The sequence below is a fragment of the Amblyomma americanum genome, chromosome 2 (genome assembly GCF_052857255.1).
Source record: "Amblyomma americanum isolate KBUSLIRL-KWMA chromosome 2, ASM5285725v1, whole genome shotgun sequence".
NCBI lineage: Eukaryota > Metazoa > Arthropoda > Arachnida > Ixodida > Ixodidae > Amblyomma > Amblyomma americanum.
The window spans coordinates 88,653,581-88,681,484 of record NC_135498.1 but is presented as its reverse complement, the minus strand read 5'-3'; the positions used below and the strand labels follow the sequence as shown (position 1 = coordinate 88,681,484).

Sequence of the window (27,904 nt, the reverse complement as noted above, 5' to 3'; positions counted from 1 at the left end):
TATTTTCATCCAATCTTCAGCACCTGAGTGATCTTCAGCCTGCCTTGTTTTAAGTGCATTTCTCATTGAATGCAAGAACACTTTTCAACCAGAAGCGAAGTACCGAAAATAATCAACGCTCTTCAGCCCGTACATGACACCCTTGGGAAGGTGCGGGATTGCGCATCTCTGAAATTAAAAAAAATAATAAAACAGTATTAGGCGATTGCAAACAGCTTCCGCTTAATGAGGCTTAGCGCACTAACCTTCAGTGCATCGTAGAAAGTAGCTTCATCGAAGTTGTATTCCTGCTTCCACTTCTGAAAAGGCGCACAATCATACAAGCGCCGGGGATGAAATCTATGACTGTCGCCTCTGAATAGTCAGCAGATCAGGTAAATGTTAAAACTGATTCCCGCTGCACAAAACTCTGAGTTCTTGACATTTCTTAGTTTCATTTAGCAGCTGTTCCTCTATACACGATGTTTTGCTGTTTAATTGAAGACAATTCATTGTACACGCAGCAATTTGTGCATACGCCGTTACTTTAACACTACCTAAAGGCTTCGTAGTTTTTCTCTTCAAACATCCGCGTTTTTGTATTATGTTGTTGGGTGCTGATCAACAAGCACCTGGAGGCATACATGTTTAGTATTTGCGGCTAAGCTTAATTCGTTCAGCATTCTGGAGATTAACCATCGTTAGCCAGCAACTCTTTTTAAAAAATGTGCGGTTTAGCCAACATTAAAATCTGTGTGGTTCACTCACCGGGAATAAGAATTCAGCCACCTTACCAAACTTGTAGCTGCACTCGGCTGCCGCGGCAGTATATTCGTTACTGCGCTGTAAAACAAAACTTTAAGAGAGATTTTTAACGCTCGTGGTTGCGCCTAACGATACCGCCCCGCTTGATTGGTAACTGTACTGCAATATTTACGGGGTCGCATTTACCTTTACCATTTCGAAGAATTAGAGAAACGAGTGCTAAGCAAAAAAGCACGCACGCACACGAAGCGCTGAAATAGCCCAACGAACTAGAAATTAACTTCAATAGAACCGAAAACTGGGTGATTTCGTCAAGTGTGCGCGTGTTTCTTGCTTAGTCATCGTTTTTCGCGTTGCTATAAGGCTAAACATTCACCAACGTCTCCAATTTACGGTTCTACTAAGGTATTTATCTCTCCAGGGGTCGTATCGTCTGTCCAGTACCAATCAACCCTTGTAAGAGGTACACAACTTCTCTCTTCACTAAAAATTTCTGTATCCTAAATAGCCCGTTGCGGCCTCAAGAAAGACATTTACTCTGGTTTGCCACGCAAAGCACCAAGTCTGTCTGTTTTTTCAGACATGCTAAAATTTTCGTACAAAGAGCCCCAATGGTTCTGTCTGAGCTAAGGCGAGGAAGAACCGGCTGCGACAGCGTTCAGGTTAGAACTGTATATTTGCACTGCTCGCGGTGCGGCGGCCTAGCCCAACTTCCTCTTTCTTGTCCGGCGCCGCGTGCCATGGCCTGCGAGCCGAGCGCGGCGCGATGGGCGCTACAGGGCTCCCCCTTAGAGCGAAGCCACAGAATTCGCCCAGCGGATGTGCTTGGAGGAAGCTGCGCAAAAGGGTGGCGCAGTCGAAGCGAGAGCGAGTGTAGGGCCGTCGGGCAGAGGAGTGTCAATGTAGGCTGGTTTGAGGCGGCCAGCAGCCGCAACGTCTTCTTGGCCGTTGACGTAAAACGCGAAGGTCTTTTGCGCACGATGGAGGACGCGGAACGGTCCATCGTAGGCCGGCGTGAGCGGTGGACGGGTGTGGTCACGGCGGATGAAGGGGAGGCCAGGTCTTGGCTGACGAACACGGACTGAGGGTGACAAGCGGCAGGGATGGCAGGGGTCATGTGTGGAAGTGTGTTGCGTTGGTCTCGGATGTAGGTGGCAGCGTCGTGGATTAACGGAGGGGAGGAAGGAAAGAATTCCGCAGGGAGACCCAAAGGAACGCCGTAGACTAGCTTAGCAGAAGAGCTGCCGAGGTCAGCCATCAGTGCCGAGCGAATGCCCAAGACGACGAAGGGAAGGTGGTCGGACCAGCGTTCCCTTGGCTGATAAGTGGTAAGGGCAGCCTTCAGTTGTCGATGCAGACGATCCACCATGCCATTGGCCGAAGTATGGTAGGGGATCGTATGGGTGTGGCGAACGCCGAGAATATGGGCAAGAGCAGTAAACAGGGCCGATTGAAACCGGCGGCCGCGGTCGGCGGTGACGACAGACGGGCAGACGAAACGAGAGACCTAGCCCGCCATGAAGGCCGAAGCAACGGTCTCAGCTGTAGTGTGAGCAATGGGCAACGCCTCGGGCCAGCGGGTGAACCGGTCCACACAGGTGGGAAGATAACAGGCCCCACGTGATAACGGGAATGGTCCAACAATGTCTATGTAAACGTGGGAAAACAGTGCGTCAGGCGGCCGAAAAGGAGAGGAAGGCGTGACGGTATGCCGGTGACCTTTGACGCGCTGGCAGTGAAGGCAGGTTCGTGCCCAGTGGCGGACGTCGGCATTGATGCTTGGCCAAACGAAACGAAATGTGATCAACTTCTGCGTAGCACGAATACCAGGGTGGCCCAGGTGGTGCGGTTTTTCTAAAATGGTGCGACTGAAAGCCAAAGGCACGTAGGGGCGCGAGACGCCTGTGGATGTCTCGCACGTGATGAACTGAGAGGAAACGGCAGCGGGCATTCGACGAAGGACAGGGATGTGGATGAGGAGTGAAGATCTTGCAGCTCTGGATAATTGCGCTGTGCAGCCGCTAGCTCCTCCATGTCCACTGGTGATTCGGACGCCATGGCACTAGACGCGAAAGCGCATCTGCAGTAGCATTCTCCGGGCCATGGACGCAACGGAGATCCACTGTAAACTCGGAATAAAACAGAGTTGGCGGATTTCGCTACCAGTGTAGGTGCCGTGGTTCCTTTGGAAGGCAAACGTAAAGAGCTTATGGTCCGTGATGACGTAAAAGTCCTGGCCCTCCAGGAAGTGGCGCGAGTGATTGATGGCGAGGTACACAGCGAGCAATTCTCGGCCGAAGGCGCTATATTTGGTCTCAGGTGGCTTCAGCTTTTGGGGAAAAAAACCGAGGGGCTGCGAACTAGACACGTGCTGCTTGGAACTGCGCCGACGCCAATGCTTGAGGTGTCGGTGACAAAGCGCAGTGGAGCATAAGGAACTGGATGCATGAGCAAAGTGGCGTCTGCAAGTGCCGTCTTGGCAGCAGCAAATACAGCGCCAGCGTCTTCAGTCCGCTCAAGTGGCACAGCAGAATCTTTTTTCGTAGACAAAAGGTCGGCCAGAGGCTTCAGGAAAGAGGCGCAATTCAGAAGAAAACGGCGATGAAAGTTCAGGACGCCCAAGAATTCTCTGAGCTTTTTGAATGACGTGGGAGCGGGAAAATCTTGAATGGCTTTGACTTTACTGTCAAGAGGCCGAATGCCCTGTGGAGTGACAAGGTGGGCGAGGACCTCTATTGTAGCTACGCTAAACAGGTACTAGTTCGGGTTGATGACGAGCCCATATTCATCCAGTCGATGGAGGAGGGCGCGCAAATGAGGTTCAAGCTCAGAACCGGATGAACTTGCTACGAGAAGACCATCGATGTGAGCGAACACAAAGTCGAGGCCTCGCGTAACCTCGTTGATAGCTCGTTGAAAAGTCTGTGCGGTGCTACGCAAGCCAAAAGGGATCCGCACGTAGTAAAAGAGGCCGAACGGTGGGGTAATGGCCGTCTTCAGAATATCAGCGGGCTCCACAGAAACTTGATGATAAGCTTTCACTAAGTTAATTTTAGCGATGATCGTGCAACCAGCCAGATTTGACGTGAAGTCCTGTATGTGTGGAAGTAGATAGCGGTCTGGTAAAGTGTGAGCGTTGAGGGTGCGGTTATCTCCACAAGGTCTCCAGTCGCCCGGATCTTTCTTTGGCACCATCTGAAGAGGCGATGCCCAGTTGCTGGAGGGAGGGCGTACTATGCCGAGTTCCAGCATGTGTTTGAACTCACGGCGAGCGATAGCGAATCTCCCCACAAACGGCGAGGGCGAGCAAACACCGGAGGTACCGAAGTCACGATGTGGTGAGTGATCAAGTGCTTCACCGGTGACTCTCTGCTATGCGGCTTTGTGAGGTTGAGAAAATCAGCCAGAATTTTCGCATACGGCGAAACTAGGACGAGAGCGCGAAGCCCCGTCGCCGGCAGTGGTGCAGAGCGCGCCGTTGTCGAAGAGGTGCGTGCTGAGGACTATGAGGCGATGAGCTTGCATGTCGACGGCTAGGTTGAAGAAACTGAGGTAGTCCATGCCGACAACAACTTGCGAGACGTCAGCGATAATGAAGATCCAGCGAAAAGTTCAGCACAATCCGAGGTTATGCGTCAGGGACCGTTGGTTGTATGTGCGAATTGGGGAGTTGTTGATCGCTTGGAGCGAGGAAGTCTGTTCGCTGCGACGGTGATCTGCCCAAGAAGCCGCTATGACACTGACTTGTGCTGCCGTGTCGGACAGGAAACGAGTGCCAGTAATCTTGTCCGAGATGTAAAAGAGGCGGCATGTCCGTCCACCAGCACCACTTGCTGCCTTCATTGGACACCGTTTCCCGACCAAGAGCACGGGTGTGTGCACTTGCGGGCAGAGCTGCCGAAAATGCGGTGGTACCAGCAGACACCCGAGGGCGAGGTGGCTGGCCGCGCGTCGGATTGTTGGGATTCCTGGGAGCGGCGGAGTGGCCTGAACCTCAGCGGTGAACGCCGCGGCAAATGCGCGAGGTCATCTAGCCGCTTGTCAAGAGCATAAAGTCGACATTCGATGCTGGAAATCTGGGAGTCTGCGGCAGTAGTTGAAGGCAGATTGGTCACAGAGCTGACGTTGGGGAGCCGTGAGTAGTCCGCAACACGTCCAGCGAGTTCAGCGAGCTTGTCTAATGAAACATCACCAGCAACTGCGAGGATGGGGACCATGTGTCGGGGAAGACGTTGAAGGAACAACTCCCGCAGAAGTGGGTCGTGCTGAGCAGCGGAGTCTCCCAGAAGCTGGCGCATGCGACGGAGGAGCTGCGAAGGGCGGAGGTCAACAAGCTCTGTAGCGCTGAGGAGCTGGTGGAGTTTTCTGCGCTCGGACGCTGACTTCGGTCGATGATAGCCGCCTTCAACGTGTCGAATGGTCGAGCCGAGTACGGCGAGCTGATGACGTCCACTAACTCCTAGCTCAGCGACGTCAGGAGGCAGGGTGGAAACGAGGTGGAGGAAGTTGGTCTCCTGGCTGGTGATACGTCTCCGCTGGAAATGCGCCTCAACCTGCAAAAGCCAGGCGCGGAGGCTATTTGGCCAAAATGGAGGCAGGCTGACTGGCTGGAACGCGGCCATCGAAGCACCGAGAGGCTGAGCGTTCGGGGGAGTGTCGCCGCCGGTAGGAAGGGTGGAAAAGTCAGGGGAATCCATGTAGGATGATGGGGTTGCGTGTTCGAAGCCCGGTCGCCAAATCTGTAGGAGCTAAGGCGAGGAAGAACCAGCTCCGACAGCGTTGAGGTTCGAACTGTTTATTTGCGCTGTTCGCGCTGCGGCGGCCTAGGCCAACTTCCTCTTTCTTGTCCGGCGCCGCGTGTCATGGCCTGCGAGCCGAGCGCGGCACGAGGGGCGCTAATGCCCCCCCCCCCCCCCCCCCTGTAGAGCGAAGCTACAGGATTCGCCCAGCGGATGTGCTTGGAGGAATATGGGGTTTCGTGTTTGAAGCCGCGTCGCCAAATCTCTCGGAGCTAAGGCGAGGAAGAACCAGCTCGATGAAGAAGACGAAGACCTAGTGGGTGGATACGAGTGTGCTTCGAGCTCTGTCTTTTCGCTTTTCGCGGTCTTCTCACGTGTGGTGTGGGTCAGACAGTGCCCTCCGTGAGACCGAATGCTGGCGATGCCCCTGCGGAGAAATTCCCGTCAAGGTGGGCGCATTCTCAAGTGAGAAAACCCAACCGCAACCCTCAGGGGCAAGCTAGGCTTAGCTCGGCGCTGCCGAGCGAGGCCGTGCTACGCGTCTGCATCGATTCTGCGTTGTCGACGACCGCTACGCGGATGCCCGCTGTGTTGCCACCTGACGCATCCTCCACGTCCACGCAATCGTCAGCGCCTCCGGGCCTCCAGCCTGCGCCGTCTTCTGATGCTACGACTTTGTCCTGTGAAATGGACTGCTCCACCGCCTCCGTGCCCGTGACACTCCCTCAAGAAACTGCGCCCGTCGCGCCGGTTCAGTATTCTCACCAAAGGCCGTCACCTGCGTCTGAACCCCTGCCACCTCCACAGAGATGCCTCCCATGAGTCAAGGCTGTCTTCCGTCTGCTGCGAACTTGTTCCGCGTTACCATCAAGCTTACATTGCGCTTTGATATGACTGCCATCCCTGCCCGGAATGTTCAAAACACAATTGACCACGCCCTTAGCTCTTCGAACTACTGCGGGTTTGTCGTCCATCGCCTATCGAACACCATCACGGTAAACTTGCCATCCTTGATGGACGCCCCGAAAATATGCGCAGTTACGCGGATCCCCCTGGATGACAGCAAACACGTCCCGGTGCAAATATATTTTGCATCTGGTGCTGACACGCTCCGCTGCATGGTTTATCATGTCGACCGCACGAGCCCTCCCGAGGAAGTGCACGCAAACATTCGCTGCTAAACTCACGTAGTTCTGCAAGCACCGCCTATGGGGCGCCGGGGCTCATACCTGCTCATCCTGCAAGGCCCGTTGACTCTCCCGAAGTACCTTACCTAATACGGTACGATCATCAAACCATAGCCCTTCCGACCTCGTCGTATTTTTTGTTATCACTGCCGCAAAGACGGACATATGCAAAATACGTGCCCTAACCCAGCAGCTGTGGCCGACATGAATGAACCAACATTTCCTTGTGCCCTGTGCAAATCGCCGGACCATGACATTCGCTCCCTCGCTTGTCCAAAGAAGAAGCAAGCGAATATGTTTCACTAGTCGCCTGCAAAAATGGATGTTCCTACAAGTAATCGCTTCGCAGCTCTCGCATGTGACGACAACGACTTCCCTGAACTTCCTTTATCTGAGCCCGCTGCTCACCATACGTCTCCTCACCAGCGTACATATGCACAAGCGGCTCACCTTACCGGATCAAATGGTACGCCAAAACGTCCAGTGCATCCATCACATGTGGATACCACAGATGAAGACGCAGCTTTAGACAATGTAATCGCGGAGGCTCTCCACCGACTAGACGAACTCACCCAGCGCCGGGAACTGCGTCGTTCTCAATCCTCTCGAAGAATTCTAATAACTCGAGAGCAATCATCAGAGGAATCACCTCGAGTAAGCAGTGGGCCACAATCAGGTGCCGACCACCTGTTAGCCGTGACTACCGCGACAGTGGATAAGATATTAGCGCTGTTGAAGCAGGTGACATCCCTCATCGAGGAAGCTCTTCGGCCTCGTCATGGATAGCGCATAATCATCTATGGCGGTGAAGTAGAACTGCCGAGAATTCGCTAATAAGGCCTCTGAAGTGAACATCCGCCTTCGCGACGGAAAGCTGAAGGCATAGGCGTTCCTACTGCAAGAGCATAATTCACTTCCACGCCTTTCAGGTTTCTGCGCATACCATTCACCCTCTATCCCTGATCGCCATTGCAACGCCTCCTCCTCAGCCCAGGTAAATCTACAATTTATATTCACAGTTCAGTTCCGCACACACCTCTCGACCTTTCACAGTGATGCAACACACGTCAACAGGTTGTCGCCCTTCTTGTAATACCTGCACGCACACTACTTGTCCTAGTTTCTTTTTATAGTCGTCCTGGCTCCCCATCTCCCAATGTGGGATGGGTTCGTTTTCTAAGTTCTACCAACTCGGGTATCTCTATTCTAGTTAGTGGTTACTTCAACGGCGCACACACTGCGTGGCGTTACCCATCGGATACCTCAAGGGGCGCACACGTCCAAGGGAGCTTTTCGGGTCATTCCTTCCAACCTTTAAACCACCCGAATACATCTACCCGCCCACGAGGTGGCCCGTATTCACCTGATTTGACTTGGTGGCTAGGCCCCGGTAACCCTCGTTGGGCTGTTGATTCTGATACTTGGGGTAGCGATCACAGCCTTATTTTTATCTCCCTCACACCTACGCGTCTACGGAAAATACGCCGCACTGTACGAATAACATCATGGGACTCTGTACGCGCAGACAATCATTTATCTACATTCAACCCCTCTTCAGCACTGTCTACTTTCTCTGCTGTTCTCGCTACTCACACTGTTATCACTATTGTAATGAAGACGACCCAAACCCGGATATACGTCTCTTGAATCTGTGGGCTCTTCGTCGCCAGGCGTATCTTTACGCTACTCGTCACCCCGATGACCCACCGGCTCTTCCTACTCTTCACCGTGCTACCGCACGGGCGCGGCGCTATGCAAAGCGGCTAGGCAGGCAACGCTGGGCTGCATGGTGTGCCCGCCTGTCCTCTATGCAGGGCAATCGACATCTTTGGAGAGTGTTTCACGCCATGGAGCGCCCTTCTCAGGTTGCAGATTACACAGAGAGCATTCGCCTCGCGCTAAATGTGGATGAGGACACATTTGCACAACAAGCGGCCTGTCAGTTTTTTTCCAAACCGTGAATTCACCGCTGCGTCTCCACCTGACTTATCGGTTACAGAGCCCTCCGATGGGATTACTTCTGACCTCACCATGGCAAAGCTGCTGGCCTCCATTTGAACGTTTAAAAACTACGACTACTCCCGGGAACAACGGCATAACTAACTCCTTATTCCGTAAATTGGAAGGGAGGGCTTTGCAAACCCTACAAGATAGTTTTAACGAAGTGTGGCTTTCTGGCGTCATGCCGGGAGACTGGAAGCATTCTATTGTTCCAATACCCAAGCCAGGTCAGCCTCCAGTATCTCTCTCGGCCCTTCGTCCAATTTCTCTTACGCCTACCATCTGCAAGCTTTATGAAAACATTCTAGCCGCACGCTTGTCGTAGTGGCTGGAATCACATGTTTGTTACCCAGATTCCCAAACTGGTTTCCGCCCACAAATTGGAACGGAGGACGGCCTTGATACTTTGGCTGCTGACGTGCTTGACCACTCTCCGCTGAGTCACCTTGTACGAACCGTAATCGCTATAGACATAACAAAGGCATATGATAACATCCTTCACTCTGCCATTTTTGCCTCCATTCAAACTCTTGGTCTCCCTCACCGGTTCCTCCTCTCCATTCACGCCTTTTTAGCAAATCGAACCTTCAGCGTGCGTGTCCACGGAAAGCCCTTTGCTAACTTCACTTCCAATAGAGGAGTGCCGCAGGGCTCCGTTCTCGCCCCCACAATGTTTAACGTGGCTTTAATTCCTCTTGTTCGAGCCTTAGACACCATCCCTTCTATCCACGTGCTTGCGTATGCCGATGATGTAACCTTGTGGTGCTGTCATCCAGATGCGTCTATCCATCAGTCGGTCCTTCAGCACGCGCTGGATGTATTGACATCTCGCCTCCCACCTCTGGGTCTAACACTCTCTCTTACTAAATCATGTTTCATTCGCATTGGAAATAAAGCCGGCTTACGGAAAGCTCCCCCTTTAAATTTTACGGTACATAAATCTTCGATTCCTCAGGTAGAAACTGTTCGTATTCTTGGTCTTCTCCATACATCTGGGACTGGCACCCCGTGGCTAACAGCCAGCCGTAAATCGGCTCACGCTACTCTAGGTCTGATTCGCCGCATAGCTATGCGCTCTGGTGGCGCACGTGCTCATACGGCCCGCCAGCTTGTGTGCTCTATCCTTCAGGCACTGATAGCTTATCAGGCACAATTTCAACGTCTCACCCGCAGACAGTTATCAATCTTGAGGCTATGCGCGTCATAATATATCTGCCTCGTTTAACACTCATACCTGTGCTGCAGGAGTTCGCCCAACTTAATACACTCTGTGAATTCATCGATCAACGAGTGGCAAATAGAGCGCGAAAGCAGTCTCTCCAACTTCATCGTTTAAAGACACTTCCTCCGTGGTCATATTGCCAGCTTACTGACAATCGCCCCACTGTTTCCCCGTCAGTATCAGCAGCGCATCTGCCTGAAGGCTGCATATTATACACGGATGCATCACATTCTGCAGAGAGGGGAGTTATTGCTGTGTATAGTCCATCTCATCCGCATCTCAACTCTCGCGCGACGTATACTGCGGATGCGTGCACTCCCCTGGCATTGGAACTTCAAGCCATTTATAATGTCATTGCTTCCCTTCCGCTCGTTCCAACATTCAATACAGTTCATATTTACACCCACTCCCGCGCCGCCCTTAAACAGCTTAAGGCTGTTCGACGGACACTCCAGATTTCACAATCAATTCATGTGCTCTCAAAGTATCCATGTCCCGTGCGCATACACTGGATTCGCGGCCATGCTCAGGATCCACATAACATTCAAGCGGATGCTATGACATCTTCATACATCAGACGATCCGCCACCTTCCCCTCTTCCCCAGATCCGTTCCTGTCCCATGTTTCCGATTCCGAAGTTCTGCGCCAGCGAACACGCGCTCTAATTCCTCCGTGTTCGCACCCTCTCCCCCGTAGTCTTACTCGGCAGGAGGAGGTATCCGTGCGCCGGATTCGGGCAGGGTCGGCTCTGACACCATCTGTCCGTCATCGGTGGCGTGCCAAAGATCTGCCAGCACCTGACAGGTGCCCTCACTGTAGCACTGCACCGGACATTTGTGATGTGCGGTACGTGTTGTGGACGTGCCCAGCGACGGCTGCTATAGGAAATCGGCTCCTCAGGGAGGTGGGCCTGGGGTGGAACCGCGAAAGTGACTACGTGAAGTGGACTATGAACAACCGTTTCATCAGCAGCCTCTGAGACTACCTCAGCGCAATGGGTCTTCACTCCTTCTTTTAACTTTCAATCCCGTGCATTCCTTCCCCCCTTCCTTTTTTTCAACTTATGCCTCATGGCACACTTCTCGAATAAAAAAAAGAACCACCTCCGAGAGCGTGGAGGTTCGAACTGTTTTGTTTTTATTTGCCCTACTCGCGCTGCGGCGGCCTCGCCCAACTTCCTCTTCTTTGTCCGGAGCCGCGTCCCATGGCCTGCGAGCCAAGCGCGGCGCGAGGGGCGCCACAGTTCCAAACTGAAGTATTGAACACAACGATTTCCAAACACGTACTCGAGCGATCAGAATATCGGATATTTTTCCGGAGACGTTCACGGTACTATAAACACAAATTAAAGAAATTATATCATTACGGCTGACAAAATATGTCTACAAGAGCATTTTGAAGGACGTCTGGAGAGCAAATTGTTTCGAGCAATATTACTACGGACTAAGAAGAGGCAAAGGAGCTAAACGAACAAGAGCAAGAGAAAGAAACACAAAAAGAATCCTTTTTCGTTTCCCTGCTTTACCTCTTCTTAATCAATGAACCAATTAACCCCAAATTGCCACTATTTACTGCTCTCATTAGCGAACAGAAAAACTCCTAGTTAAGATATAAAAGTTCATAAGTTCGTCTGAATGAAATCAATCACTGCGAGCTATAGCACACTCCAGGCAAAGTTGAGCTTTCACGATTTAAGGCAGCTAATGATGGACATCACCAACGTAATTTAACTCTAATAATTGCCACAAAACCAGTAATACTAACTGTGGATGAAGCAACGCAAAAATTACATGAACAGCGAAAGAAGGCACACAGACGAGCGCTGTCAGCGACACAGTCAGCCATCTCATTTGTGTGTGTCCTTCCTTTGTCGTTCGTGACGTTTTAGCATCATTCTATCCACAGCGAACTTTTATCCACTAGCTCAGCTTTCCTACCTATTCCAGTTCCAGTTCGGCCGTTCAACAGTTGGCTTTACTGAATTTCAAGTAAAAGTAAACACGAAGCGTCAGAAACTTACCACATTAGTGTCTTCCGCCAGGGAGTAGCACATTCGCCATATGGCGCACAGTCTGTTTGATTCCTTCGGATTAAAAAGCAGTAATTAAATATGTGGTAACGTAAAAAACAACGCTTCCTGTATTGATGTCTTCGAAGCAAAAACCTTAATACACCGCCATCATAAATACACTGCCACCGCAATGGAGGAAGGAAAGAATTCAGAACAGCCACTTACGTCACATTTTTTGAAGCCGAACGTAAATACTCCGCACAAGGTACCACAAGGCCTCTAAACTATCGCACTGAACGAACGCTCCCCTAGTAGTGCACAGAAAGAGCTGTCCCTGCTCGCGAACCAAAGGACACCAGTTCGATTCCCACTCGACCACTTTTTTCTTTGGCCGAAAGTGCTTACGGGTACGTCACGACCCTTTCGGCCAATGAGAAAATCGTGACCGAGACACCAGTGCCGACGCGGCTTTACTCGACAGCGGGACGTCTGAAGATATTGCGTTAAAATATCACATCGAATAAAAAGGATATCTGGCAAGCCTGATGTTAATGCAGCTTTTTCTGCGCCTGCGGAAATAAAAATCGTGCTCTAAAAGGAGTCGACGAAATTTCACGAGCCTGTAAAGATAGGTCTGCCGAGCCAAAGTTCAAGACGAAGTTTGTGTCGTGTGATAAACGTGACGTGTACTCAGTTTCCTTGTTATGTGGTTGTCATTATTTCATCAGACAGATAGGAAAGTCCTTTATTGTGAGATTAGGAGAGCACTCGTACGAATGTGAGCCAATCACGAGCCCGGGAAATATATAGCAGGTCATTGCAAAAGGTCCTTACAGAACTGTCGAGCAAAGTTTCAGTTGGCCAGCGCGGTTGCGAGCTCACAGGACTAAAGGGCAGAATAGCTATAGGAGGCAGCACACTTTTAGCCAGGAAGGGGAAATTCATATAAGCACCCCTTTAATCGCCCTGGCAAATGCAAAGATCGATTATTTTCAAGAATGGCGCTCCATGGAAAAAATGCAGTTTTGGTGCTATCGGAGAGGCAGTTATCATCTATGAGGAACACGGGGACCGTATCAGGCGTCCTAGCGAAATGAAACCAAGATTTTTTTTTAAGATGGAATGTCCTAAAGGGCAATGAAACCAAGTGAGAGCTGTTTGAAGTCGTGGGGTCTTGCTTTCAGTTTTGTTCCCATTTACAAAGTTTATAACCAACAAAGACTTATTACCTAAGTTCATTGCATGCCTTCAGGAAAAAGGGTCAATTCAGAAGTTGCAGATCGCGTTGAAAACAACACCCTGAAATGTTTACCTTTGCAGCCTTGAAAATAAAGCCCCCGAAGTTCAAATGTAGGCGCGTGTTGGGCGGTGCTTCGCCACCGCCCAACACGCGCGCCCTAAGAACAAAATTTGCTCACCTCCGGAGTTCTGTTACCGACGCAGTTTTGCGTTTGCAGAGGCCGCAGTATATGTGCCAGCAGCGGCTAAATCTTTGACGGAGTTTATCTTTATTGGCACCTTGCTGAAAAGCATTTAATGTGTTGTTTTTTACACAACCTGCATCTTCCGAATTCGCACCATTTTCTCGAAGCCGATATTTACGAGGGCAGCTTTTTGTTCTTTGCGAACCATTACATTTGAGAACGAGAAAAATATGTAGCCTACTAAATCACACGACTCCCAACAGCACTCAGTTGGTTTCACGCCTCCGTCTCGGATGCTAATTTGTATTTAGTCTTCGGTACATTTAGCTACCGCACCTAGTGTAAATGCAAGCAGAAGAGCGAAAATCGAACATATTGAGATTAGCGCTTTGTTTCGGACGTTTCTTTTTGTCTGTTATCTGCGACTATTCATAATAAAATTGAGTGTTCACTCCAATCAAGGGCAACTAGCAAGTATAGATGCGAATCATGTGGGCGAGACAGCTAGGAGGTTAAGAGTGAGGTGAAGTGTGTTTCTCAGGTACTGACCGGTTTTGAATAACAGCTTAAGAGCATCCCTCATCAGGCAACTACATAAAAGTTGTATCTTGCCAGTAGCTACTTTAGGGGCAGAATCTTGGCGGCTGACGAAAAGACTTGAAATTAAAAACGTACTGTACTGTACTGTACTCCTGCTGCCAGAAGGATAGAAAAAAAAGTGCACAGGCCTGCCTACTGGCTCAAGCCGAGCCACGCTCGCTGCCTCGTGCCGAAAGTAGGAGAAATAAAGGATAGGAGACGTCTCAGCGAGCTGTGCTAAATAACATTAAAGTGGTAACATTAAGAGACGAGCAAACAGCTGAGTTGACTTTGAAAGAAACCTGCGGTTATGGTATTCCCAGATCAAGAGGAAATGGGCACGTGCGGGACGTGTAATGCACAGAGTAGATAATTCATAGTCGTTAATAAAGTAACGGAGTGGATTCTAAGGCGTCAAATGCAAGCGGAGGATTCGTAAAGTCAAGGTCAAGCGGGCTCTTCAGATTAGAAAGGTTGCGACCATAAGGTAGACAGAGCAGGTGCAGGACCGCGTTAATAGAAGATTAATGGGAGAGGGCTGTGTCTTGCAGGGAGCTTAGGATAACGATAATGGTGGTGTGTCTGGATGCTTATGCTCACGTTTTCTTTAGTATGCGTCCTTATGTTCGCTGGTACACCATATGTAGGAACTGAGTATGCACCTAATTGCCTAACAGTGCTCGTTATTTCTCGCTAAAACGAAAAACGCAATTCTTCATCCTAAACAGCTTTGTGAGCATATAAACTTCGGGGACCACGAGGCAAAATTGTTTAATTAACTTAATGAAGCTTGCAGAAATGTTGAGCACCAACGTTTCATTCTTGCATGACAAAAACACGGCTGTTGTCACTCGAGCCGTCTTGGCAATATCTAATGCGTCTACACCAAAGAACGTAAGTGAAAGCGTAAAGCGAAATACAAAGCTCATATCGAGGTATATTTATAGGTACTCCTGTCTGACGGTAGGCTAGAAATGTCCAAGCGATATGCTTTCGTTGTAAACTAGGAAGCGCAAAATACCGGACGAGGGACAGAGTAAGGGACACAAAAACAGGTTCACGAGCGCTCCCTCGTCCCTCGTCCGGTATTTTGCGCTTCCTAGTTTACAACATGCATCACCAACAAGCCCGGCAGCTTGCTCTCCTGAATATGCTTTCGAACCGTAGTAAACAGTGAGGTCGGTTGTCTTCTCTTAATAGACTTACGTACTCCAATATGTTTAACATAAACAACACGGTGAACTATGAAAACGTTCGTACCGAAAAGAACAAGCGCAAATATTAGGAAGGACATGAATACAGAATCAGAAAGAAAAATACAAAGATTAAAAATAACAGTAAAACTGTAATATAGCCTATGAGAGAAAGCGGTCAAGACATGGCAATAATAATGAAAATACAAGTGCAGCCTGTAAACAAGCAGAAGATTAATGGTCAACACCGGCAAGGGCGGTTGGAAGGGGGCGTAGAAGAAAGTTCTACACGCACCATAGAAGAACACTGTTCCCATTTCCTTTATTGTGAGTGAGGTTGATAGGCCTTTAATCGCGACCAAAAATTTCTTCTCGCTAACGGCCCCCCTTCCAATGCTACTTTTGAAGCCGTCCTTTTCTACAACTCCATTCGCTTTCATCTAACAACTGCAAATCGGGCTCCAAATCTGTACCTCATATTGTTTCATGTGTATCTCTAAAATGTTTGCCTCTCAAAAATCGCCATTCGAGATGTACGGTCATAGGAAACAAAAAAAACGATAAAAGAACTCTTTGATCCGTGAAGGCGTTTTTTGAAACTGGTCAGGTGTAAAATGAACCCGCTGAGTTCATCTTGCCAAAAATAACATTGTCCAATGATATAACCTGGAACGCGCATGTGAGAAAATTCATATCATCCGCTAACAGAAGCCTCGGATTCTTAAAACGACATCTACGCCTTGCGCCACAAAACGTAAAATTACTTGCCTATAAATCACTTGTCCGTTCTAAATTTGAATACGCCTCTACTAATTCCAGCCCTAGCCAAAATTATCTAACAAATTCCCTAGAATCAGTACAAAGTCGAGCCACAAGATTCATATATTCGTGCTATTCATATAATGTTAGTATATCATCATTAAAAGCAGAGGCAGGGTTAACATCTCTAGCTTGTAGACGTCGTATCACTAGTATGTGTTTGTTTCATAAATTTTATTACAGCTCACTTCGTCATCCGCCCTACATCAATCCGCCAGCACGCATTTCCCCACGCATTGGTCACCCCCTTCAAGTTGCCCGGCCTCCAACGCGCACTACTACATTTGCATCGTCATTCTTTCCACGCTCAGCCACGGACTGGAACAGCCTTCCACACGGCATCGCCGCAATCACCTGTCAATCAACATTTGGGAATTGTTTAGCGACTATATTTAACAGCGAATAATTTATGTACGTTGCGTGTTTTATTTGTTTATTAAATCTGATTTATACATGTAACCCACCCCTTATGTAACAACCCCAATCCCGGGGGTCTTTAAGGTAATAAAATGAAGTGAAGTGAAGTCACATACGACCTGCCTCAGTACTTTTGCAAACAAAATCTGGGGGAGAAGGCCACGTCCATGGGAAAGCGCCAAAGACTGTTTGACCACATACAACGAAATTAACAAGGCCCTCTGCCTGGCCCGCCAAACCTTCCCTCCGCCCAACGACCAGCTGGACAGGGCGCACGCGGTGGCCCTCAGACAACTGGAGACGTTCACGTACCCCAACCCGGCACAATACCAAAGACTCTACCCCGGAACATACCAGACGAATATATGCAAGGTCTGCCACACTGCTATAGCAACTTTACCCCACATGCTCTAGGACTGTAGCAAAAACCCTGACGTTGCTAACTCCGGAACCCTACCGCCGCGGTGGGCCGCTGCCTTGCGCAGCCCCAGTCTCGGTGACCAACTCTGGACCGTCCAGCAGGCCCGCGAGGCGACGGCGAGGCAACACCTCGAAGTCCCCACGTGGAAGACCTAAGGCCCCGTCGGCGAAAGCTCGGCAGGACTTTTGAATAAAGTTGTTGCCAACCAACCAAGGCCACGGCCAATACCAGCGCAAAGCTAGTTTTTATTATTAATAATTTTCATTGCTCTAAGCTGCCCTAGTTATTAGTAGATGGTCTCCACTGAATTTTACCCGCTCCGTGAAATCTCAGCACACAATCGTTTTTATTTCCCTCCACCACCATCTAAGTGCAAGATCCGGGATGGAGAACAGCATTTACAAACTAGTGTTCCGTGGCAGAACGCCACAGGAACTGAGCTACCAAAGCAAGTGCCACTCGACAACAAGTACTCATTCACCAGTGTGGGGTAATGGCGTTGAGCAGCAAAGCGTGAAATCTGCCTTAATGGCAAGGTGTGGCTGGGGCTGTAACATATGCTTATTGGCCCAGATTATTATCCGAAAATAGCAAGTGTAGCTTGGAGCATTCCTATTTCCCAGCGGTCTCATTTCAAAGCTTCCAGCCTAATGTCTGACTTCCGAGGCCCATTCTTTTATGAACCTGAAAGGGCTAATTTTGTCAGGATTTATCAGGCTAGATTCATTGTCAGCAGACACGTGTAAGCTTAAAGAAAGGTTTCTTCGCAACAAGCGCTAGTCAGATAAATGTCTCCGCATGGATTTGTATCATTTTCAGCCAACAGCAACTATGTGGTATATATACACCGAAGGCCGCGCAGAAGGAGTGTAGGATTCTGATGGCACAGTGGCAGAGAAGAAAAAATCGAGGTGTAGCCAGACACGCTAAAAAAGAAGTTGTGTTTCGAATAACTTGCGCTTTTTTTTTACAAAGTTAGCTGCAAGACGCTCCTGCTGCGGCTTCTATTATTAAAACAACTGCAGTTACTGCTCTCCTTGCTGCCACGAACACTGGCCACCTGTCTAGGTCGAGCACTCTGCACGGGTAGGAATACCGCACAAAATGTGATCACTGGCTAGACATTCATCGGTGTTACCAGAAGCATAAGCCAATTTTGCGGCTGCTGTAAAACAGTAATTCATTCCCGGTATTCTCCGATTTCCTTGTATTTGTTCATTCGTTTCTTTTTCGTTACAAGTAATTATTCTGTTATCCACAAAGCAGTGACTAACGGTTTTCGGGTACTCAACTTACTCTGCCGGCCGCCGCACCAGTCGATTTCTTTCGCTAACACGCAGTGCATTACAATGGCTGCAGGAAAAAACTTTGAGAGGATGGAGTATTCCATCGTCGGAAGAAAGAAAGAAAGAAAGAAAGAAAGAAAGAAAGAAAGAAAGAAAGAAGGAAAGAAAGAAAGGAAGAAATAAAGAAAGAAAGAACGAAAGAAAGAAAGAAAGAAAGAAAGGAAGAAAGAAAGAAAGAAAGAAAGAAAGAAAGAAAGAAAGAAAGAAAGAAAGAAAGAAAGAAAGAAAGAAAGAAAGAAAGAAATAAAGAAAGAAAGAAGAACAGAAAGAAATAAGGAAAGAAAGAAAGAAAGAAAGAAAGAAAGAAAGAAAGAAAGAGAGAAAGAAAGGAAGAAGGAAGGAAAGAAAGAAATGGTATTTAAATGCGTTGTTTTCAGCATTAAAAGAGATCGGAGTAGGGCCGTGGCAGTTTCTTGGCACACCCGGACAAAGAACTGACATTGTGATATTCTCCTGTAAATATTAAATATCACGCCAAAATGTCCATACTCTGCACCCGTTCCTTTTTGTGAAGGTTAGCTCTGACAAGCTATAAAGCTTGTTTAGGGTAGTCACGAGAGCTTTCTTAACATATAATAAAGAATCATCTTCTTTGGTACTCGTTCTAGACCCACTTTCACCTAAATGCCATTAAAGAGAATATATTCAAATATAAACGACCTGTCAAGGCCACTCAGTGCTAGTTTTTAAAAGCGGCAAAACGTTTGTTCCTCAGAGGTTCCTGATGGGCGAACGGCTGCTCATTGCCTTCGTTTACAACTTATTTTATAGTAGGATATATTCATTGCGAGTTTGAATGACTGGTATTCTTTGATTATTTCTCCTAAATGCTGAATAACGCTTTCGTTGGGCCTTCGCCTGCCTCATGTGATGTCAGTACGCATTGGCATTGTGGCTATATTGAAGTTATACTAATCACGTTGCAAGAAATTAGATTTTGTAGGTATAGGTGAGCATTGTATTTTTGCATAATTGCAAGTGAACATCTTACACCTTCACGTGCTATATCGTACCGCTACAACGGCCACAGGTGGAGCAGTATGTGTAAAGAAATAAAAATAAATATGGGAAAGGGACAAAATCTCCGTCAGGAAGCGTGTCAGACAGGGACACATGATCTCTCCAGTGCATAATTACCCTTTGCAAGCGGTAGTGAACCTCTCTTTTCACGAAATTCTTCCACCTAAGTAGCCTATCCAGGTCTCAAGAAGGACAGTTAGTCAAGTTTTCAACGCAAAGCGCCAGCAGTTTTTTTTTCAGACATGTAAACAATATTCTAGAGAATGTCACAATGGTTTCAAATTGAAACATGAAAAATCCCAGATTTCTCGAATAATTATTCGCGGGACCAAGGAACCAGATTTCTTTTTTTTTCGAAGAGGCTCTCCGTGCTATAGAGGCAGAAGACAAAAGGAAAATACTACGGGTAACAGAATCTGTTTATGCGAGTACTTCGAAAAATATCTCAAAAGTTGCTTAATTCGAGAAAAATTATTCACTGCGCTCATTAGTTAACATGAAAAACTCCCAAATTAGTATATGAGGTGGGTAAATAGCTCCTAATAAAATAAATCACTGTTACCTTTAGCATGCTGCGGAGAAAGTTGCCATTCCACACTGTACAAAAATTGTGCGCATGGAACCTTCTTAAATGATGCGCAGCAGCAAACAGTGTGTGCTGTAATACTCGTACTGCTCTAGGGAGAGCAGAAATCGTGCACATGTTTCAGAGAAAGTAAGTGCCGGTAATGATGGACCTTAACAACGTAATTTAAATTCAGTGAACCGACACGAAATCCGCAATACGCAATGTGGATGGAAGAACGCGAAAACAATAAAAATAAGAAAAAATAGGACGCACAGACAAGCGCAGACAGCGACACAGCCTGGATTAGTCTGCGTGTGCCCTTTTATTCTTGCTCGTGTTGTTTCGGCACTTCTAGCTACACTGAAATATCACCGACTAGCCCAATTTTCCGTCGTACTTCAGTAGAACAATTCCTCTGCTTCCTTTACTGAATTTGAAATAAGCGCAAAGCAACCGAAACTTACCAAGTTCGTGTCGTCCGTCAGGGCATAGCACATTCGCCATATCACGCACGCTCTGTTTGCTTAGTTTGGGATAAAAAGCAGCAAAGTGTGTTTTACAAGAAGAAGGGCTCAGAATTCATTTTAGCGCACACAAAGACGACACAGTAAAGGACGAGAAAGACAGGACAGGGCGCTCGTTTTGTCTTCCTCGAGGAAGGGCACTTTCCGAATTGGTGTCTTGGCAGCAAATCCTAAAGACACCGCAATCCTAAACACACTGCTACCGCAATCGTGCGGGGCCTGAACGGTGTGGCCGGAATGAAGTGGTGCCCGTAGACCAAAAGAGCCAATTAATTTAATTAAGGAACTTAGATTACTTACTGGCGGCAAGGCAGAACTGCCGTAGCAAGGTATGTTGGAAGACTGTCTTCCTAATTCATCTCAGCTGTCTTTCAAGACATCGCAGACTTTAGAGATCGCGCTTTGATTGTAGAGTGGACCCTTCGGCGCGCTTCGGTAGGACCTCTTGACTTCTGAAGACAAACTTGACGTAGCACATGTATCACTAAAACAGTTGGTCCCTTCATAAAGAATTCCTTTAACTGTTCACTATCAGCTTGCTTTACTACTGAAGTTCCTTCGAAGTTACTTAGTTCAGCGTTATTGTATTCCGAAAGCCTGCATTCACACTGTGATCACTTTCATGCTGCATGCTCACTTTAGCTACGTCTGGTTTCTCGCCTTTATATTACTGGTCCTTCGAGGTATGGTCGGCCTTTGTCTAGTTTTAGCATTTATTTCTCGCCTTTTTCGGATCTGGTCTCTTCTTTTCCTGTCTTTGTTCCTGTATTGAAGTTTGGGTTGTATTAGTCTCCGACTTTTGTTTTTGCGGTTGTTTACTTGCGTCTCACTTGCTCCTGCGTCTCGGGTTTGTTTTTTGCATTTCTCCAAGGTTAATATTTTGATGCCTTTTTTAGAGCGATTTTCTTTATTAGTTTTTGTGCTGTCACAGCATGAAAAAAAGCAACATTGTCAGTATGAGGTCTCCCCTAACAACTACTGTGCCAATAGTTGCTCCAAATGACTTTTGTGTTCTGCCCACCAGCGATCGATGCTTTCGCGGACTAGGTTAATACCCTGTCATACGCTCATTAAAACTATGTTGTATTATACTGTATTCAATTTCTACTGAAGTACTTTCGTATGAACACCGTATAAGAAGCGAGCAAATTCGCATACTATGGACTCCGTGCAATCGGTAATATATATATAGAAAATCTACTTAAATCAGCACGCTTTAAAAAGCACAGCCTGTGGATAGCTTGCGGATTTAAGCATCATCATCATCCGCCCGACTTTGCCCACTGCAGGGCAAAGGCATCTCCCACGTTTCTCCAATTAACCCTGTCCTTTGCCAGATGCACAATCGTATACCCGCAAACTTCTTAACTTCATCCGTCCTCCTAACCTTCTGCCGCTCCCTGCTACGCTTTCCTTCTCTTGGAATCCACTCCGTTACCCTCAAGAAACACCGGTTATTCTGTCTTCGCAGTACAGGACCAGCGGCGTGGATAAGTGTGTTTAACGCTTCTATCGGCGGTTGGAGATGATGCAGGTCGAGTGTTGGTAGGTGCCAGCGGATCTCACGACGCTAGGACGGCGCGTTGTCGGGGAGACTGAGTAACGCAGGATGGTCCATATCGAGGGTCAGAGGGCGTGAATCCGAGATGTGTCCGCATACAAAAGACACATCTTCAGGCGAATTGCTTAGGATTAGGATGAAATGCCCATTATATGCCCTTCCCACGCCCAATTATTCCTCTTGATTTCAAATAGGATGTCATGAACCCCCTTTGTTCCCTGACCTACTCTGCCGTCTTCCTGTCTCTTATCGTTACTTTGATCATTTCATTTCAATAGCTGGCTGAGTGGCCCTCGATTTAAGTTGAACCCTTTTCGTCATCTTCCACGTTTCTGCCCCATAGCTGTGTACCGGTAAAATACAGCAGTTATATACTTTTCTCTTAAGATACATTGGTAGACTACCACTCTTGATCTGGGAGAACCTTCATCCCATTACTGTGGAATGAATTCTCGTTATTTCGCTCTCGTGATTTGGTTCTGCTCTCACTACCTGCCCTAAGTAGACGTATTCTCTTACCACTTCCAGTATCTCGCTACCGATCTTAAACTGCTGTTCCCTTCCCAGACTGTGGAACATTACTTTGGTTTTCTGCATAATAACTTTTAGACCTACCGTTCAGATCTCCCTATTTAAGTCCTTAATCATGCTTTCCATTTCATCTCCTGACTTCAGAAGGAAATGTCATCAGCGATTCGCAGATTGCTCAGGTATTCTCTATTAGCTGTCATCCACAACTGTTCTCAACAGAGGCCTCGGAATACCTCCTCCAAACAGGCGGTGAATAGCATTGGCGAGATCATGTCTCTATGTCTGACACCCGTCATTATTGCAATTATATAGCTGACTTTATGGACGATTTTGGTAGCGACGCAGTCGTTATACATATCTTCCAGTATTTTCACATAAGACTCTTCTACCTCGATTCCGCAATGCCTGCATGACTGCTGAGGGCTCCACTGAGTCAAATGCTTTCTCGTAATCAATGAAGGTTATGTATAGGAGTTTGTTATATTCTGCGTACTCTAAGTATATTTAACATATATTCTGCAGAATGCATGAAATCGAAAATACGCGAATTTCATTTTTTTTTTCAATTTTCTGTCCCTCTTGGGAGCGTTCTAGTACTCCGGCACACAGTGCTTGCATCTGCTATTCTTGGTAGAAAGGCACCAGGCTAAACAATTTCTGCACATTGTTAAATCGCAATTTTTCCCAGTGTGCAAAAACTACCAGCGATTTACTTGATTAGGATCTGATTAGGACATTTCAGCAGATACGGTCTGTGCCCCTGCACCTCGTTTTCTTCCATTGTTTTTGTCGAATCGTTTTGTTTTGCTGTCGTGCCATTGTGCAATAGGTGAACTGAAGAGAACGACCAAAAGACGACAGAACAAGAAAGTCGGAGCGTGTTTTGATTCGCGCTGCAATAGCGGCGGCCGCTCGCGCGAAGCGTGATCCTTGGATCGCCGATCGACGTGAAGCCGGTACATAAAACTGGAGATCAGCAATTTTGTCAGTATAGTGGTTGCTTCGGCAGCATTTACTTTATAACGACATTTATATTTCTAGTTTTATACCTGACAAGTGCCTGCTCTTTTTTCGTACTCCCAGTTGTAAGCTTTTTGTATTGCTGTTTGTATTCAAAACTGCACACTGCGAAATAAAGTGCACAACAACTTCGGTTTACTTCCTTTCTTCAAATGCCGAGTACCACAGTCAAGACATAAATCATGCGACAGATTAAGTATCAATCGCCACCCGCACTTGGAAGAGGGGATTTTTCTCCGCATCAAGCTTGACACACAATTTCGTACACATCCGAGAGTGGCCACTAACCAGGGTTGATATGGTCGGAACACCAAGTTTCAACCTGCACATTGGGAACTCCTGCAGCTATTTTTTGTTGTGATAGCTACATTGCGGTAGCATTTCGAGCCTTCAGTGTGGCGGCACCGTGCCGGTGGCGGCGCCGCCACGCCGTGGCTGCGCCACCACTCTGTCACGTGGTTGGTCACGTGCTGCGGAGCAGCTGCCGGCGGCGCGGCGCTGTGGCTGATCACGTGGTTGGTGGCGTGACCAACTTCCACTCACCCAGCTGCAGCTATCGCGTCACTCCAGGTTTAACCAAAACTAATCCACCGCCATTTTTTTTTTCAGGAAAGACTACAGTGCACGTTGAACATATGGTGCAGGAGATTACTCGATATCATACGCTGGTATAAGTGACTTTTCTATTTTAATGGCACTCTTCTCTGGCGCGAACAAATCATTTTGTTCGATGTGCATAGCGGCAAGATACTAGTAGATCAGAATCGTTTTCCGAAGTCAGTACTCTGAAAACCAGTGACGAATAGGAGTCGCAGCAGGTACCAGTCGCAGTGAGTTGTAAATAAACGGGAGCGTCCTTGACTGGCATTAGACGTAGTCAAGCTGATGGTGATAATGTATCTGCGCTCATGCGTTCCCGTTTTCTTGTGTGCTCATCCTAATGTTGACTTGTACCTTCTGTAGGATCTGCGTGTACAAATAGCCCAGCGGTTCCTGTTATGGCTCATTTAACAGAAAAACATCGACGCAGGTTAGAACTTGAAAGGGGCACCTTTTCATCCCATGCGTCGTTGTGCGTTGAAAATACTGCTGTGCAACGTGAGATAAACGTGGGAAATTACCTTAAAGAAGCTTGGAGAAATGTTGAGCCCCAGGGTTTCATTCTTGCATGCCAAAAACACTGTGGTTGCGACTCGAGCTGTCTTTGCACTTTCTAATGGATCTATAGCAAAAAAAATAAGTGAAAACGTGACGCCAAGCAGGAAATTGTCTAATCACCACCCATTTGCAAGTAAGACTATCTGAAAGACCACGGCAGTTACCTGAGCAGTTCGCATACGCTTCTTTACAGGATTTATTCCAAAAAACTACAGGAAGCACTGCAACAGACATTTGTATAAAAAAATACACATTTAAGCAGACTAGAAAAAGATAATTCAAATAGAAAGATCAATAAAAGCATCAGTAGGTGACCGTGACGAAAACATACTTTTGAGAAACTCCGTGATGGGCATTATGCGCAGCATAAATCTATTTTTTTCACTGTAAACAAAGAGGTGATCCGTATATTTTTCAGCAGAAGATTCCTCATTGCGCAAAGCAGCTCGAACCTCTCCATCTTTCGCTGCTCTTAAATCTGCCTCTCCAAAAAACCTGACTGGCACTCGTTTCATCACTACAGATTGTGGGCAAACTCTGTGCTTTAAGGTGACTGTTTTTTGAAGACCGCAATCAATCATATTTTGCAAGCAACCATTCGGGACACGAGGCGAATGGGACAGAAAGATTCTCTTAGAAGGTCAAAATAGACTTCGAACTGTTTACGATAAACATTCTTTCCGATATTCTTTCAGCAGCAACCTGCAGCCCACGTAGGCGCGCCCGGTACTGTGCACGAAGACGTTGTACTAATTCTAAAAAAATATATAAAATATATTAGTTTTAACTGTTCGAAGTGCACTGTGGGTAATAAGGAACGCCGCAATGTGCAATTCAGTACGGTGATTTCAACAACCTGGGTTTTTTAACGTCCTTGAGGTCTCAGTACATGGTGGGCGATTTCAGATAAAATCATGCAATGGGCGCCAGGTCGACATCTTTGACTCTCCTGATATTTTTAAATGACTTTGTGTCATAGCTAGAAGAAGTAATCTGCTGACAGGTTTTTTCAGAAAAAATATATCAAACGATGAAAAATTCATCACGACGATACGGACTAACACGCTTGCTTAAATAGAAATAGAATAGTATTTTTGGCAGCTTGGGTGCGAATAAGTAATATATAACTAGGTCACTGCAGCAGTAATATTACTTTTTATACCTATAAATACTTTATAAATACTTATAAATGCTTCTTAATACTTACAAACGTCTACAAAGCGTGCAATTTCTGGACATAATGTCAACACAATAAAAAAAACTCTTTTTTCGCCATTAAAGTTCTTGTGGTTGTCAGCTTTCTTGAAATTTGAGCAAAAAAAGTTATTTTCGTGCGCCAAGTTTCAGACATTTTAATAGAAAGAACAAAATTAAATAATCGTCTAACACAGCTGGCACACTCCACGGAAGACCCATATTTACTCTTAATTTTTTAGAATTCCAACATTTAAATCTTCAGTTATTCGCAACCAAAGTTGGCAAAAGGAGCAATGCGCTTAAGAGGGGTAGTCTACTCCTTCGTGATAAGTTTCTAGCACGTCTAAATATTTTCCCTCGACGAAAATACTTGAATATCTTTTCTTTTCAGTCATCAGACAATGACACATAATTGTATTAGGCAAATGCAAGACGTCGACCAGCCACCCATTGCACTACCTTGTGGGAAATTGCCCTGCTGCTGAACGCGATGTGAAACAAGTCGAAGGGCAAGGCAGCATCCAGATGAGCTGTGGCTTTCAAGAACCTTCTTTATTAATAAGAACAAGTTTATGGCAGAATGGTCATGTGGCCCAATGAAAGCAGCACCTCGCCGTATTGCTCTAAAGACCGACAGCTTGCTCGAATGTCACTATATAAGGTTCATTACGCAAGCGTTTCTGCGTTCCTCCACCGTCCGCCAAATGTCACCCAACGACAGAAGACGATTCTAGAATATGCCTTCAGCCTCGGAACACCTAGGGCACTGAGCCGCCAAGGCAAAGTAGTGATGTAAGAGCTATTACAGCGAAATTAGATTTCCTTATTGCTATACTGTGTTATGCTGCAAGGGCCATTGCACGCGCTCTCTGGCCCCAACAAATGTGGCCACCTCGTTGGCTCCGTGGTTATGATGGCGCTCGGCTCCTCGCCCTAAATACGCGTGTTCGATCCCGGCCGCGGGGGTCAAATTTCGAAGGAGGAAAAATTATAGAGGTCGGTGTACTGTGCGTTGTCAGTGCACGTTAGAGAACCCCAGGTGGTCGATATTTCCGGGGCCCTTCACTACGGCGTCCGTCATAGCCCGGGTAGCTTTGGGACTGCGCACCCCCACAAATCAAAGCAGATAAATGTGCGGCCATAGCCCCTTATTAGTCAACCTAAACGGCTCGTTTCCTAACGGCTCGTCTCCTCTGGCATTTTTTTTTAATTTTCATGTTTATTACCTCTATTCCGAGCATCTTGCCTTTATGATTCGGAATGGATTAATTATGGCAGGATTTGGGTGCCTGGTCCTCTTATAAACAAATGGGGCGGAACGCAAGGCTGACGTAAATGTAACGCCGACATTCTCGTGATAAGTGGTAGTTAACAAAATTACCGACCCCAGTTTACACTGTTTCTTTTCAACTGACCGCTGCTCTTTGCTAAACCAAGAGCCACACGCGACATGCATATACTTTGGGACACAGCGGCAATCAAGATGACCACTAAGCCAGAGACGCATCCCAGGATTTTCGCTAGACAACAGACTAAGAACAATAACGAAGCAGTTGCTGGTTTTACGACGACTGTGACTACTGCTATTTGCCCCACTTATGCTGCAAACGCTGACTTACTCCTCGGCAAAGCATTGTATACTGGTGTGAATGCCGCAGAAAATTTTACACTTCCTTTTTTTTATTAAATGGCTTTGGGTTCATCACAGGTATTTTATTTATTTGTGATCAGTTTCTCTATTCCTTTCTGCGCTAACATAAAACTAAGCACATGCCGCGGTGGCTTTAAAGCGAGAATTTCATTTTAAATGATTACGGTATTCCTTCAGGTTGCAGTTACCATTTCTAAACCTGGTTTCCTTTATTATTGCTATAAAGTAAGAACTGACATTTTAGGCCCTCTACGCCACCAAACGTTTTTTCACGTGTTGGAAAATTTTTAGAGAAAACAATTTTCCTATACCTTTGGCTTGGCGCATGATATCAATAGATGCTTATGCGCCACTAAATCGAACACAACACAACAGCTTTAGGTTTATTATGTCATATTTCATTGTTGAAGATTAGTAAATTACTCTGTCATCCGCAGAGTACTGAAAGAACGGTTGTTACGTCCACCACTTACTTTGGGGGCCGCCACACCAGTCGATGCGTTTCGCTGTTGTGCAGTGCATTAAAATGGCAGCGGCAGTGATCTTCAATGAGATGGAGTATTCCATCGT

The 27,904-nt window shown here is 47.2% G+C and overlaps 1 protein-coding gene and 1 pseudogene across 1 annotated transcript; both read right to left on the bottom strand.

Annotated features, from left to right (window-relative positions):
• LOC144118783 (uncharacterized) lies at nucleotides 1-27,904 on the bottom strand. The gene is made up of 6 exons (XM_077651607.1): nucleotides 27,808-27,904; nucleotides 24,450-24,550; nucleotides 11,915-11,977; nucleotides 748-822; nucleotides 246-299; nucleotides 1-168 (listed from the first exon to the last, which is right to left on the bottom strand). The coding sequence occupies exons 1-6, from the start codon at nucleotides 27,899-27,901 to the stop codon at nucleotides 85-87; spliced, it is 471 nt and encodes a 156-aa protein (XP_077507733.1). The 5' UTR covers nucleotides 27,902-27,904; the 3' UTR covers nucleotides 1-84.
• Nucleotides 2,807-5,042, bottom strand: LOC144118396 (uncharacterized; annotated as a pseudogene).

What these genes read in the sequence shown, in the direction of transcription:
- LOC144118783 (XM_077651607.1), bottom strand. Translation starts at nt 27,901, where the DNA reads ATGGAATACTCCATCTCATTGAAGATCACTGCCGCTGCCATTTTAATG. An exon ending in CTGGTGTGGCGGCCCCCAAA is followed by an intron (nt 24,551 to 27,807) that starts GTAAGTGGTGGA and finishes TTTTTGCTATAG; the next exon opens with ATCCATTAGAAAGTGCAAAG. An exon ending in CTTTCTACGATGCACTGAAG is followed by an intron (nt 169 to 245) that starts GTTAGTGCGCTA and finishes TTTTAATTTCAG; the next exon opens with AGATGCGCAATCCCGCACCT.